This window comes from Apodemus sylvaticus, chromosome X (genome assembly GCF_947179515.1).
Source record: "Apodemus sylvaticus chromosome X, mApoSyl1.1, whole genome shotgun sequence".
Lineage (NCBI taxonomy): Eukaryota > Metazoa > Chordata > Mammalia > Rodentia > Muridae > Apodemus > Apodemus sylvaticus.
Window position 1 is genome coordinate 56,337,692 of NC_067495.1, and position 14,810 is coordinate 56,352,501.

At 39.0% G+C, this 14,810-nt stretch overlaps 1 protein-coding gene across 3 annotated transcripts in view; it reads right to left on the bottom strand.

Moving 5' to 3' along the window:
* The window catches only part of Zc4h2 (zinc finger C4H2-type containing), a 33,134-nt gene extending 18,632 nt beyond the window's left edge, over positions 1-14,502 (bottom strand). For all 3 annotated transcript variants that reach the window (XM_052171520.1, XM_052171518.1, XM_052171519.1), the window contains exons 1-2: positions 14,271-14,502; positions 927-1,098 (exon numbers count right to left, since the gene is read on the bottom strand). In XM_052171520.1, coding sequence (XP_052027480.1) covers positions 927-1,098; positions 14,271-14,323 — 225 coding nt within the window. In that variant the 5' untranslated portion in view covers positions 14,324-14,502. The remainder of the gene's footprint in view (positions 1-926; positions 1,099-14,270) is intronic.
* Between the last annotated feature and the right edge of the window lie 308 nt (positions 14,503-14,810).

Consider the following 14,810-nt stretch of genomic DNA (forward strand, 5'->3'; position numbering starts at 1 on the left):
CAGTTCAACAATTTTTCTTCTAATAGACTCTCGAGTTGACCCTGATGCTCTAGTCTGAGATGTACTGGTCTACATTCTCAGCTCCTCTGTTGAAAACACATAATTTATTCTATTGGTTCTATATCATCAGTTAGCTTGCAGCAAAGTCTACAGTCCCCATAGGAGAACCAGAATCTTGTGCTAACACATTAAACACCAAGGGTCTATGATGCAAGTCATATATATTTATATATTCCAGGCCTGACGATATTCTGGAAATGAGTAAGTCCACAGAAATGAGTTTCCCAGGAATAGAAACTAAGCTCCATCAAAGATCAATTAGAAAAAGATTATCATAGACTCTAATGATTAGAAAGGACCTACCTGACTGACAGGTAAACACTTTCTACTTCTTGATAAAGGAATAAGCAGTACAGAAGCCCAGACTCTTCATGTATAATTCCAAACAAGGGAAATTTTTCAACTCAGAAAATTAATTCCCAAATATTCCAATAGTTTCCAAATGTCAGTCTAATGAGAGAGCCCTACTTTGTTAAATATGCAGGGATGATTTATTTGGTCTGGTTAGACACTTAAGAATTTTAACCTCGCCTCAAGAGGTAGGAATCTATTCTACCTTTCCTTGACTGTTTAAGTTGAAGACTTCCAGAATGTGAACATGTTAGAACTGAACGAAGCCTTGAAGTTCAACTAGCCTATTTTATAATACAGGGAGAAAATATGGTGCTCAGAAATGAAGGACTTGTCCATTGTGGTTAGTCAGTGACATAACAAGAGCTGATCTCAGAACTCCTGGGATCTTTGTACATCACAGTAGCTTGATACCTTCTCCTCTGGGGTGGCTACAGTCACATGGAAATGAAAAACAAGATTCTTTCTCATCTTTACTGGGCCCAGAGATAGGCTCGAGGAAACTAGCCACATACCACATTGATATCAGCATGAATCAGTCGGAGTTCCTCCACATGGGCCATCTTCTCCTGTAGCAGGAGATCCATCTCCTGTTTGTATTCTTTCAAGTGCCTCTCTTCAGACTCCAGAGCCTCGAACTCAGCCTTCAGACGGGCCTTGATCTTTTCCATCTGCAGAGTCTTGTTCCTGAAATTTCTCAAAAGTAAGAAACAGGCCAACAGGAGAATGGAGAATGGAGGAGGAAAGAAATGGAAAGCAGAATTAGGTTTTTCCTTCTAAGTCATTTTTCTAACCCTTCCTATCACATTCAGAGACAACCAATGCACATGAGATGCAGTAACTATAACTAATAGGTTGAGTTACATTTTGTTTTTAATTTTAATGAATTTAGCTTTAGACTTGTGGCCAATGGCTCTTATACCAAACAGCACAGCTGGCAAGTATAAAAATTTCCCCATGTGTTGCTTATGTCAGGAATATTGACATAATGCTGCAAAAATAACTACAATACCTGCATATTACCCACTACTTTACATTACCTTTGAGACAAGTTATCAGGCATATTAAGAAGTCTTGATGTAGCTGTTGACCTGACTTACAGGAGAACAATATTTGGTTTTATTGGAAGATTGTTTATTTAGACCCCTTTCTGTTTAGACTTCTCTTCTCACCCTCTTCAAGGTTACATGCAGAATACCTGAAACTGCTTACTTCTACTCCAATTTTAGAGATGAGAAACTGATATTCAAAGTGGCATCTTATTTGGATTCATGTAGCCAGTGGAGTGAGTGTTGGGTCAAGAAAACCTATTTCTGTAGGCAGAGACACATCATGAAAGAACATGAACTTTAAACTCATACCTGGCTATACATGCTGGTTCTGTCCTTTACTAGATTTTGGCCTTTGGATAATAACAATCAAATTCACACTTAAATATATGCCATGAATATGCAGTAGGTAGCTTGTGTGTGTGCAGAAGGACACAACACATTAAAGGAACAACTAAAGACATATTAGCATTTCTGAACCAACTATTGAAAGAGGGAGAGGGGTCCTAGATGAATCTAGGGATTTTTTGGATGAGATAAACACGCAGCAGCTGACATGGGATGAACTAAGCCCTTCATTAAAAATTGAAAGGGGTATTTAAGTTTTTAAATATCAAGTGAGATTATCTGACTACCTTACTTCTCTCAGCTTTGACTTAGTCCTAATATGGAAATAACACAACATACTTTATATGTCATGTGGTAAGAATTAAATGACTTGTAAGTTCCCAAGATATGTGGAACATGATAAGCAGTCAACAAGTGACGATATACTTTCCTCTCTGCCCAATAGTTCACTCATAGTTATCTCCTTCAACACAATGGCTACCAAGAGATTACAACACAGAATATTTATGCTGTAAGGCATTTTACCAGTTACTTAAATTAGAATAACTCCATTAGCATATGTCATCTTATAAGGGTAATATAAACAATGGCCTATTATTGGGCCAGGAAAAGCCTTCCTAGTCTATAATCAAATAACGTTTTTTTCCTAGATCCTCTTCCTCCCTTTGAGATTTATGAAACTGTGGAATGCGTACTGTCAGGGAGCCTCTAGTCTGCCCACTTGAGGCAGAGATACAGTTAACCTACCTGTGCACCCAAGCACAGTCCTTCCCAACACTGGTTGAACTGTAGATGCTTTTCTGGGATTTTGCCCTTCTCTTGACCCTTCTTTCTCCCTTTGGACCCATAAGATCCTGAAAGTCTCACTCCCAGGGACTCTCTAGGCAGCCCATACAGAGGGATGACACAGGTAATCTGTGTGCGTTCCCTGGCACAGCCCCTCCCAACTCAGGTAGCTCTGAAGCTGCTTGCCAAGGATCATGACTTTCTCCTTGCCCTTTTCCTCCTTTTAGAATTCATCAGATGACTTTCACCTGGCCCCCTTTATCATTTTAGGACTCAACAGACCCAAGACTATTCCCTGCCAGGGATTCTTTAGCCTGTCTATGTGCTATAGAAACATAGGTAATATACCTATGCTTGCTGACACAACCCCTTCCAGTTCCAGTTGCCTCTATGGATATTTGTTCCAGATCCATATGTCAGGGTTAGACAGACCCATATGACCTATGCTCTGGCCTAACCTTGTAAGTATTCCTGACCCTATCCTGCCTGAACTTTCCTCAGTTAATAGACTTAACTCAGTGTCCACAACCAGGGACCAGATCAAGCTTGGTGAGACCCACCTGTATTAATTGCCAGCTTGTACTGCATAGCAAATCCTGTGTACCAGTCAAACGTGCTGTGTCCACATCAAACACAAAAAGTCCATGTTCCCAGTTCTCAGTGTATGACAATATGTAAGAACAATTACTTGGGTTAATCCCAACATACAGAACTTAACAATCATAAACTTCAGTAATGAATTCAAGGAGTTTAAAGAAAAGAGAAACAAATAGCTCAGTGAACTTGAAGAGAATTAACTCAAAAAGAACATAAGGCTGAATAGGATGACAAAGATAATGCAGGCTTTGAAAATGCAGTTCAATAAAGAGAGAGATTGAAGAGCACTCAAGGTGATGTGAAGAGGGAATTTAAAAATTCAACAACATAACTAGGAAACTCGAGAGAAAGCCTTACAAATAGAATGGTAACCAAAACAATCATGAAGAATGCCAGGGGGTATTACCAATCCAGAACTCAATATATCAGTATCAGAGCCAAAATAATAATAATAATAATAATATTTTTTTAAAAACTACATGGTAATATCACAAAATATATATGTATACCACTGGGACACAATGAAGACTTGAACATAAGTATACATAACTATAGCCGTAACTACACATAGATATAGATGAATTTAATAGTCAACAAAAATGCCAAAATGATACACTGAAGAAAATATGGCATGCTGCCTCAGTCTCTGCCATTTCATATGCACATCAGTTCTTTCACATTTAGAAGGCTTTGTTTCCTGGTGGCCTCCATCTCCTCTGGTTCTTATACTCTTTCTGTCACAGGGCTCCATGTGTGCTGAGAGGAGGGATTTGATGGAGACATTCATTTAGAGCTGAATGCCCCCAAAGCCCCAAAGACTCTTACTACTTGCATAATGTTTGGCTGTGGGTCCCTGTATTTTCTCCCATCTACTGTAGGAGGAAGAAGTTTCTTTGATGTTATATGTATGGGTGTAACAGGATATCATTAGGAGTTGTTTTAGTGTTCCATTCCTTTAGCAGGACAGTGATATTTTTGTTTTAGCCTAGGTTCCTGGGCATCTTAGGTTCTTCACCATCTGAGCAGCATGGAGTATGAGTTCTAACTTGTGGAATGAGCCTTAACTCAAGTTGGATATTGGCTGGTTATCACCACAAGAATTTTGCCACTATTGCACTAGAATAGCTTGCAGGCAGGACAACATTATAGATCAGTGGGTTTATATCTGGGTTGGTGTTTATGTTTCTCTACTGGAAGCATGCAGAGTAACTTTCTGTACCATGAGTACTAGCCCATAGGGGTGAAGGCTCTAAGTAGGAACTAGCTCATCTTTTCCATATTCAAGAGTTGTCTAGACATTGTCTTCAGTAATATGGCCTTGTTGTCAGTTGTAGAGAACATTCTATAGCCTTGTCAACAGCCCGGGTTGTTTGTTTAGAAGTTCCCATGGGACCTCTTTGGCCAGCAACTCAATTAAATGTAACTAATTCCTGGTATTGGAACCTTCATTTAGTGACAAGAGAAATCTAGTTGGGGCTCTGAGACCCGTGTTATTTGGTAATTTCATTTAGATTGACCACAGCAACTCTCATAAAAGGATGCATTTAACTGGGAGCTTGCTTACAGTTTCAGAGGGTTAGTCAATTATTATCATGGCAAAAAAGCAGACAGGCAGTGGAGGAGTCGCTAAGAGTTTCAAATCCACCTCCACTGACAGCAGGAAAGGAGGGAGAGAGAGAGAGAGAGAGAGAGAGAGAGAGAGAGAGAGAGAGAGAGAGAGAGAGACAGACCAAGAAGGAGACAGAAACTAGGCCTAGACTTGGGTTTTCAAAGCCTGAAACCCACCCCCAGTGACAAACCTCCTCCAACAATCCTTCACTATCAACCAGGGACTAGACATTCAAATATATGATGAGCCCATGGGAACCACTCTCATTCAAATCACCAGGAAAGTAAAAAGCAAACATTGCAAGTTAGAAGCAGTAGAGAGTAAAAAAGCAGGATACAAGGGATCTGAAGGGGAAAACAGAAAAAAAAGGGAGGGGGAGAGGGGAAAAAAGAAGAGAGTGAAATAACAGTAAGGATTCTAAAACATGTCATAAAATCATATTACAATCTACATAAACTACCTATAATACAGATGAGTCTGTATAAACATATACATACTTTAAATGAAATTTTCCCATTTAGGCTGACAATGCTACCCCCAAAACCATAGACTAACAAAGTACCACACCAAAGGTGATAAAACCTCTTTAGAATTGTTGATCATGGTTTTCTAAGAGACTCCCAAAACATGATAGGCTACTTCTGTTGCTCTTGGTTACCCCTGAGAAATAGAAGATAACTCCCTATTGCTGAAGACACAATGCAAGTTGGGCACTTGACCCAAGATGAATATAACCTGAAAGTCTCCTCCTTGATGACTAGTTTTCATGGTATCAGAAGACATCATACAAAGTTCCAAAGGAGGGAATAACCAACAGTCCTACCCAGCTATAATGCTTATGAATAACGAAATCAGCATGATACAATAACTCTAAGGTGGCAATAGTGGCATGCACAACTTAGTAGTAACTAATACCTCTCTAATTGGACTGTGGGGCCACTCAACAAGAGGGAAAACATGCCTCTTTTTCTCATGATACTGGAAATCTAGTTAATAAGTCCATGCTAGTGAAGCCATGGTTATTGGAGGAGCATAATCCCTAACTACACTCTAAATATTTATCCTTATACACATAGATAAGTATAGTTCTCATCATTCATTAAGGAACTTTCTCTTTGCGACAAAGAGCATTTACAGAAAACCACAATGGATCAAAATCCAGGATGTGGAGCCCAGTCCTATCTACAACACAATTTCTGCACTAAAGGCTCAGGATTCATTGTAGGTAACTTAGGGGAGGAGGTGGTAACAGCCAAAGGAGTAGGAAGTTTGCTGTCAAATTGTGTCTTCTAGAAATGTTAAAGAAGCTACAAACACAAAGTTGTTGTAGGATATCTGATCACACTGCGGACTCCACAACTGTGTTGTTTACTAGGAGATCCTGGTTCTAGTTCGGCATGGCTCACCTTAGCACAAGCTAGATATTGAGGGAAACAGAATAAACTGGAGAATGAGAGGGAGGCAGATTAGAACAGATCGCCAGAAATAGCATGAGAGCAAGCAGAGTGATTCAGTCAGAAGCTGAGAGAAGCCAGATTGAATCAGTCAGCTTTGAGAGGAGTTTGAACAAGAACAGCTGAGTTGGACCAGCCAGCCAGAGCTCAGAAAGAACAACAAAGGGTGAACTTATCCAGCAGTAAGTCTCAGAGGGTGAAAATATTCTAGACCTAGATGAGATTGTACAGAGGCCAGAAGCTTCCAGACTAGGTTGAGGTTAGCAGAGGGAGGCAGTAAGCCTCAAAGATGACAATTACATTAGGAGAATAAAAGTTACTCACACATGAAGTCTCACAAACATGGCTGCTGAAATATGACCTGAACAAGGAGGACACCAATAGACATACAACATGAATGGGGGAAAGCTCACAATTCCTTAACTCTACACAAAGTACTATAGGCAGTGAAGAGATGCTGAGGACAGAAATAATATTCTCCAAGGAAGAGCTCCCCCAATGGATTAGCCGATAAGAAATAGGCTCCCCTGAAATCATATACATGAAAGTAACATATAGACTGAGAAAGTTCTAGTTATATGTTTAGGAATATAGAAATGTGTGTGTGTATTTTGTGTGTGTGTGTGTGTGTGTGTGTGTGTGTGTGTGTGTGTGTGCGCGCGCGCGCGCGTGCATGTGTGTATGTGTGTGTGTGTGTGTGTGTGTGTGTGTGTGTAACACATTTATATATAAAATGTAACAATTAAAGAAATGGGCCCTGAATTTGAATGTGAGTAAGTATAGGATACACACGAGAGGGGTTAGGAGAAGGATAGGGAAGAGGAAGATAATGTAATTATAGTATAATCTCAAAAAAGACACTTCGTTTTAATCAAGGAAACAATAAATCAAGAAGATAGTACATATATGTACCAAACTATTGCATAGCCTGTTTCATAAAAAGATGATTACTATACTTGGGAACAAAGATTAACTTCAACTGAGGAATAGTAGATAACTTTACTGCTTCATTTCCTCCAATAGATAGAACATAAGACAAAATATAAGTCGAAACACACCCGAATTCAGTGGCATCATACATCAAATAGTCCTAAAAGACTGCTATAGAATGTTCCATACAAATACCAAAGAATACACACTTTATTCAATAGCCCCTGGAAGCTTCCCCAAAATAGACCATACACTGGGAAACAAAAGAGATCTTAACAAATAAAGACTAAACAAGCCAGGCAGTGGTGGGGCACACCTGTAATCCCAGCACTCTGGGAGGCAGAGGCAGGCGGATTTCTGAGTTCAAGGCTAGCCTGGTCTACAGAGTGAGTTCCAGGACAGCCAAAACTATACAGAGAAACCCTGTCTCAAAAACAAACAAACAAAAAAAAACAAACAAACAAACAAAAAAAGACTAGCTAGTTCTGTAGAGCATATGACTACAATGAAATAAAGCTTGAAATCAACAGCAAACAAATCAGTAATATTTACACAACCTCATAGGTCAAAGGAAAAAAATCAAGAAAGAATTAAATAAAAATGAAAGCACAACACAAATGAAATGGCAGAAACTTGTGTTAGAAAGAAATATGTTAAGAATCTTATTGCTTAACTTAGTGATAGAATGCTTGCCTAATATAGAACCTCCCAGGGTTCTATTCTCAGTACCATAAAATGTGTTATTTTATAACAGCATTGATTAATTGTAATAGGTATCGTATTTGTGTAGCCTACCACATTCTGGCAACTGATCTAGGAACGTTATATGCTATGAAATGCCATGCTCACATCACGCTCACACACAGGTATGTTGAGTTTCATTTTTAAAGACAAAATTTTGAGAGTGAAATAAGTAAAATGAGTTGCCCAGGTTATATATTCAGGAAGTAGAAAACTTAGTACCTATGAACCCAGTCATCGTCCCGCATGTAAACTCATGGAACATGAGCCAGTGGGGTGAGTTCTGGTCCTCGCTGACTCACCAATTTTCAAGGTGAAATAAAAAAAATATCATGGGACTTTTTGGAATCTTGAATATTCTATATGAAAAGTAAGAGTCAGTATATCCTGTACAGAGAACTGGACGACTACATGAGATGCCTTTAGAATAGTTGGCTTTACAGTTGAGGAATTCTTAAAGGAATTTCCTAATGAGATCCTCCAAAAGACTAAAGGACAGCTGGTAAGGCCAGTGCATGCCAGAAAAACTTCAGGAATTCCCTTGAGGAATTCCCTTGAGGAATTTATACAGTACCAAGAAACACAACATTACACAAGACACAAAACTTTTAAAATTAGATTCCTAATCTTCCTAAACTATACTTTCTTCTTCAGATATAGATCCAGAAAGAATAAATGCTTTCCAAGAAAGAAAGAACAAAAGAATGAAAGAGCAAGCGAGCATTTGTTAAGGATATGAGTTATCCATTACTTACAGAAACTTCATGGGCTCCCCTGTGACAAACTTCATACCAGTTCAAAACCAGTACTCACTCAAAACACAGGGTAAGACAGCTAGAACCTACAGCACTGAAGGATGGGATAACCAAGTGTATAGAAACTGGCCAGTAGAAATGATAGATCATATGTTAATGGTACAATATACAGCACTCATGTTCTCTCTCTCTCTCTCTCTCTCTCTCTCTCTCTCTCTCTCTCTCTCGCTCTCGCTCTCGCTCTCTCACATCATCCTTCAGCTACTGCTCTAGTAACCTCAATATTCACTTTGATAACTGTTTAAGCCCCAAGGTTTAAACAAGAAGGTAAGTAAGAGAAAGGGTGGGGAAGAGAGGAAGAGAAAGGCCAAGTCACAAAGTTGCAGAGAAAGCAAGCAAATAGAGAGGGAACTCGTGCTGTCGAGGGCCACTCCTGGTCTTCAGGTGTTGGAAGAAAGCAGTTTGAATAGTCCATGAGAGAAATACAGTAAGCAGCACCCCTCCGTGAACTCCCCAGTTCCTGCCTCCAGGTTCCTGCCCTGTTTGAGGTCCTGCCCTGACTTAATCAGTGATGGACAGTTACTTGTGAGCATAGGCAAAAACCAGCCCTTTCTGACATTGCTTTTGGTCATGGTGTTTTATCACAGCAATTGTAACCCTAATTAAGACAGAACACATGTAAAACAAAAGTTGCATCATAAAGCTGGCTACCTTGAATACCATAATAGATCCCACTGTAGCTTAGGCAGACTGACTCCTTTGATCTAGAGCATTAGAGAAAGTTTGGGATAAAAGGTAGCATTTCATTTAGGTCTTCCTTGGGAAAAAAATGGACAGATTTTTACTGGCACGGAATGAGAAAAGAGCAGTCTAGAAAGAAAGATCTATGCAGGTAAAATACTAGAGGATGGAAATATATGAACTAGAAATGAATGTCTATATTGCTAAGGGATAGAATGGAGATAAGGAGTAGTCATAGGTAAGATGGAAATGGTGAACCTGGATGTGGCAATATACTGCAGTTATGAATGTCATAGTATCAATTATAGGCCAATGTCCAACAAATAGACAGCATAAAATAATTGTTTCTTAGGAAACAATGAATTTCACACCACGACTGAACACACACACACACACACACACACACAGAGAGAGAGAGGAGAGAGAGAGAGAGAGAGAGAGAGAGAGAGAGAGAGAGAGAGAGAGAGAGAGAGAGAGAGAGAGAGAACAAGCAAAAAGCAATGCTTTGCCAAAGGTATGTCTACCACCTATTAAGCAATATATACTGGTATTCTATCTTCTAAATAAAAATAAAAATAATACTATTTGCAACTGACTAAAGCTATATGCAAGCCAAGCCACTAGTGGACAACAGCCTGCGATTTCAAAATACTGCTATCTAGAAAGGTAAATCACTGGGGTGTTTGAGGGGAAAAGATCATGCATAGTTCAGGCAGGTTGTTCTCATAGCCGTATACATTGAATTAAAGACAGAGGAAAGACTAGAGACAGGGAAATAATTTTGTAGGTCAAAGTGAGCACAACTAGTCAGGGTAATGATGATGAAGGCCTGAAATGGGCAGTAAGTGTGGAGGTAGAGAATAGGACAGGAATTTGAGTGAAATGTTAAAGGCAGAAAGAGAAAGTCAAATGCTGACTTTCAAATTTCAATCGAGGCAACTATAACAAGAATAACAACATTAAAACGAGTTTTCAAAAGAGTTGCTCAATAGCAGATGGGATCCATGAAGTTATAGAGAGGTGACCAAGATGAGTTTAATTTATAGACCATTCAGATGTGCATGGGCAGTACGTGCTGACACACACGCTACACACATGAGGCACAGACATACATGTAGGCAAAACACCAATAAACACAAAATGTTTATTAAAATAAAATACTTTTAAATATGTGCACACTGTGTGAATTTGGTGTGTTGTAGGCATGCAGATGCCTATAAAGGCACTGGAACTGGAGTTAGAGGCAGTTGTGAGCTACAAACTCAGACCCTCTGTAAGAATAACTAGCACTCTTAACGACTAAGCAATCTCTCCAGCACTACATTACCTATAACAGGATTATTTAAATGTAAAAACTACATCTGCCTTTTAAATGTGTATATCCTGTTTATTTTCTGCTTGCGGGTTGGTTAGCTTGTTTGCTGTTTTTGGTGATGGTTGGTTGGGTGAGTGTTTTTTTTATCCTGCTTTAGATAAACTATACTTGTTTTAGAATTTGTTTTTTGTTTATTTTTCATAGTTTTAAGCACATCTCTTTGTATAATATTAGTGTTTGCTTTAAGTAATATCTTATATATACCCAATTTATCAGTATTTCCTAACATCATACTCCCAACTTTGTGAAATATATTATTTGTTTTATTTCTTTTTATATTCCCCTAAACATAAAATATAAATATTCCTGCACATACACTGAGATTATGTTATCATGATTTTAGAAAGTTTCCTTCAAGAGGTCTGATGGGGAAGAAGAGGACCAGGGAATAGGGAACAAGGGAGTGTAAGAGAAGTCCATATAATCAAAGTACATTATATAAATATGTAGACTGTCACTGTAAGTTTTTATACATTAATATATGATAATAAAAAAGAAAATAAAAAACAAAAAATTTCAAAAATAAAAATTCACCAAAGATAGTTAAAAAATACTCAAAAGAAAAAAGTAAAGTCATTTCTATCATGTTTTTGATTGGTACTTCTGTGCTTCCTAGTGTTGCAAACTTGGTTTTTGTCTATTTTAAATATTTTTGTCACCTTTCCACACTCCGATGATGATGCACTATTTGAGAATGTCTTCTATCATGAAGTATAATATCACTATTACTGCACACAGGATTCTGCATTGGTAGTTCTTTTCCTTCAGCACTTGAACATGTTGTACCTCTTTCTACTAAGTCCTTGATCTTGATTTTTTTTTTCTGTTAAGGAAATTGTCTTTCTATTTTTTCCTGCACACACACACACACACACACACACACACACACACGTTTGTTTAGGAGATTGCTTCTTGTCAGCTGCTTTCCTTTAAAGATTTTTTTTTCTTTTTCCTACTTTTCCTGAAGTGTGATTATAATATATGTTGGAGTAGATTCAGTTGAATCTGGAAGTTGTTTTTCTTCAATAAGGAACAATATTAGTCCTTATTTTTCCAGCTGTTTATTTCTCCTGTCCTGTGACAATTTTTAAACTTTAGTAATAATCTCACAGTGATTTCTCTTGCTTTAGTATTAAGCTGACTCATTTTTTTCCTGTCTTCTCTGCCTTTCTGTTCCACCTATCTGTTGAATTTTTAGGTTGTTTTAAAGATCCCTTCGGCATCTTCTTTTGTTTTTCTTGCTGTTGGTACTTGCCTATTTGCTGAGGTTTTGTATTTTTTTTAACTTAAGGAAGAGTTTATTAGTACTTATGGTTTCAGAAGGAAAGTCCATATCAGTGTGAGAGAGATGGCAGCAGGCAGCAAGAACAGGAGAAAGAAGCAACCTCAAACAGGAAGCAGAGAGCGCAATTGGGAATGCCCAGTTCCTGAACCTGCTACTCCAACAAAGCACTTCCTCTAGCAATGTTATACTATCTCTCCAAATAGCACCACTACCTGGGAACCAAGAATCAAATACCCAAGAACAATACAAATTAGCATTTATTCCAACTTCAAAAGTTTCTCTAGTCCTTAACATTTCCAACACTTTAAAGGTCCGAAGTTTCTCTGCATTGTGATTTTTGTATGTTTATATGCTCCTAGGGTGTTACAGTTGCTTATAGGGGCATTTTCATGATGTATATTTTAAAACTCATGTTATATTATTCTGAATCTGTGGTTTATCAATATTGATATCTGTGTATTTTTCATTCATGAAGAGTTATTGGTACAGTGAGAAACATTTCAATAAGACTTAAAAATTCTGAATCTTACTTAAATATTTGTCTTAGTAGGCTTTCTGAGACCTACTAAGACAAATATTTAAGTAAGATTCAGAACTCCTGAGAGTTCAGCAGAAATCTAGCTTTTACACTGGATCTTTCTTAACAACCCAGTGGTATGCCCATGTTATTGGAGTGGAACTTCAGCCTTCTCTCTAAATCTAACCTGGTTGAGAAAAGAAGCCATGGCTCCTGACTTGCCCTCCCCTGAATGGGTCTATTTTCACTGGGGATTAATTACCTTGATCCCAAATAGTCCATTTCTAGGGATAAGATAAACTTAAAGTCCATGAAGAGAGGACTGAAGTTAGAGACTTCCTATTCAAAGGTCTAAGCTTTTCATCACCTTCATCTTTAGCATTCTCCTGCACCCAAGATTCTCATTTCCGATCTCCTGATGTCTTTATAGAAAAAGATAGCAGCAGACCTTCAATGGGAAACAAAAGAACAGAGCCTTTGTAGGCAGACTTGATTCCTGTCAAAATGTAGCATTGTTAACTTTCATGAATATAAAAAGCCACTCAAATTCTCTGAACCTCCATTTTTCCACATATGACAAAGGTCACAGGGCACTTTCAAAAATGGGTTGAAATGGGGGAGGGGCTGGCATAACAGGGGCTCAATAAATTATCATTTCCTCCAAGAGGAAAAATAAACCAAGATTCTTTACTACCATCACCATGTGTAGATTCCACAGAGATCCCACAGAGATTAAATCTCTTGTTAAATTTGTCAGAGTTAAATTATATGCCCCAATTTCTCAGAAAAGATATGCTCTCTGTCCCTTTTTCTTTTTTTCCATATGTCTGAAAAACACTACAGATTCGGGGAGTTAGGCAGAGCAGGGGAGGTCAGCATAGTCAGCATTTGAGTTATTGTTTTCTTGGCGGGAATAACACTGCAATATCAAAACTTGCTTGCTGAGTAAACTATTGGAGGTGTGACAATTCTCAGTTTGCCAGACCTCCAGCTCTTGTTCACATCCTCATAGTTCACAACCTCCTTCCAACCCCAGGACTGAAAAAAAAAAAAGTGGTGAAAGAATTACAGGAAAACAAGAACAACCCACTCCCCAGGCTCATCAGAATCCCCAGACTACAGCCACAGCAAAGTTGCAAACTGAATGAACCGGCCAGCTAAACTTGCCTTTCAAAAGGCTTTCTCAAACTCTGGGTCATGAAGGAAAAATCATTCTCAACTTTATAAAGCAAGAAGCAAAAAGCAACTTGTTCTAAACAAAAAGAATACCGTTAGTTGTCTGGTGACCAGCTCTTGGTGTCTCCCTTTATTCCATCTCAGCAACATCAGCAACATCTGGTAAGACATTGCCATCTCCCCTTTTCCCTTCTGCCTTATATACCACACACACACACACACACACACACACACACACACACACACACTTCCACCAACTACCTCCTCTAGACATGATTTCAATTTACCCGCCCCTGCTCCCATTTTCCACCTTATCTGTAAATCTGTGATGAATGGGCCCCCTTCCAGTCCTCCGATTCCCTTTGCAAGTAGCCCAACAATAGATAGTTTTCACCGGGGGGGGGGGGGGGGGGGGGAAGACAGTTCTTGCTTCTAGGGATGCCCGGGAAGGGAGGGGTGAACGAGGAGAGAGGAGGGATGCTGCATTAAGGCTTACCTGATCTCTTTAATGCTTTCCAATTTGCACATGATTTCTTGTTCATCTGCCATGCTTTTCACTCTCAATTTCACGTCCAGAGAATTGTTTAAAAAAAAAAAAAGCACCAGCCAAGGGATACAATAGATACAATACAGCCACCTCCTACTGGTTTGTGGCTTTGAGCCTGTGTGGTAGGGGCTTAGAGAAGGCCTGGGAGCTGTAGTCCGCAGTTCCGGGACCAGCCAGGCAGCCTGGGTGCCTCTAGAACTACAACTCCCAGAAGGCTAAGCAAAGCATTCCTGTTCCAGTTCCTGTAGCGGCACTTTAAATCAATATGTCACTGATAATTATGTCTAAGATTATAAGCAAAGGAATGAAGATATTTGTCCTATCGATGTGCGGCAAAATGGGGGAATTTTTCTCGAAAGCAGCTAGGAAGATGAAAAATAAACCTTTTATCAGGAGACTCGGACTCTGGCCTCATGCCTACCCCCACCCCACCCCCTCAACAAATTAAGAAATTATTTATTACAGAATGCCTTGGGCTGGAGAGAAACT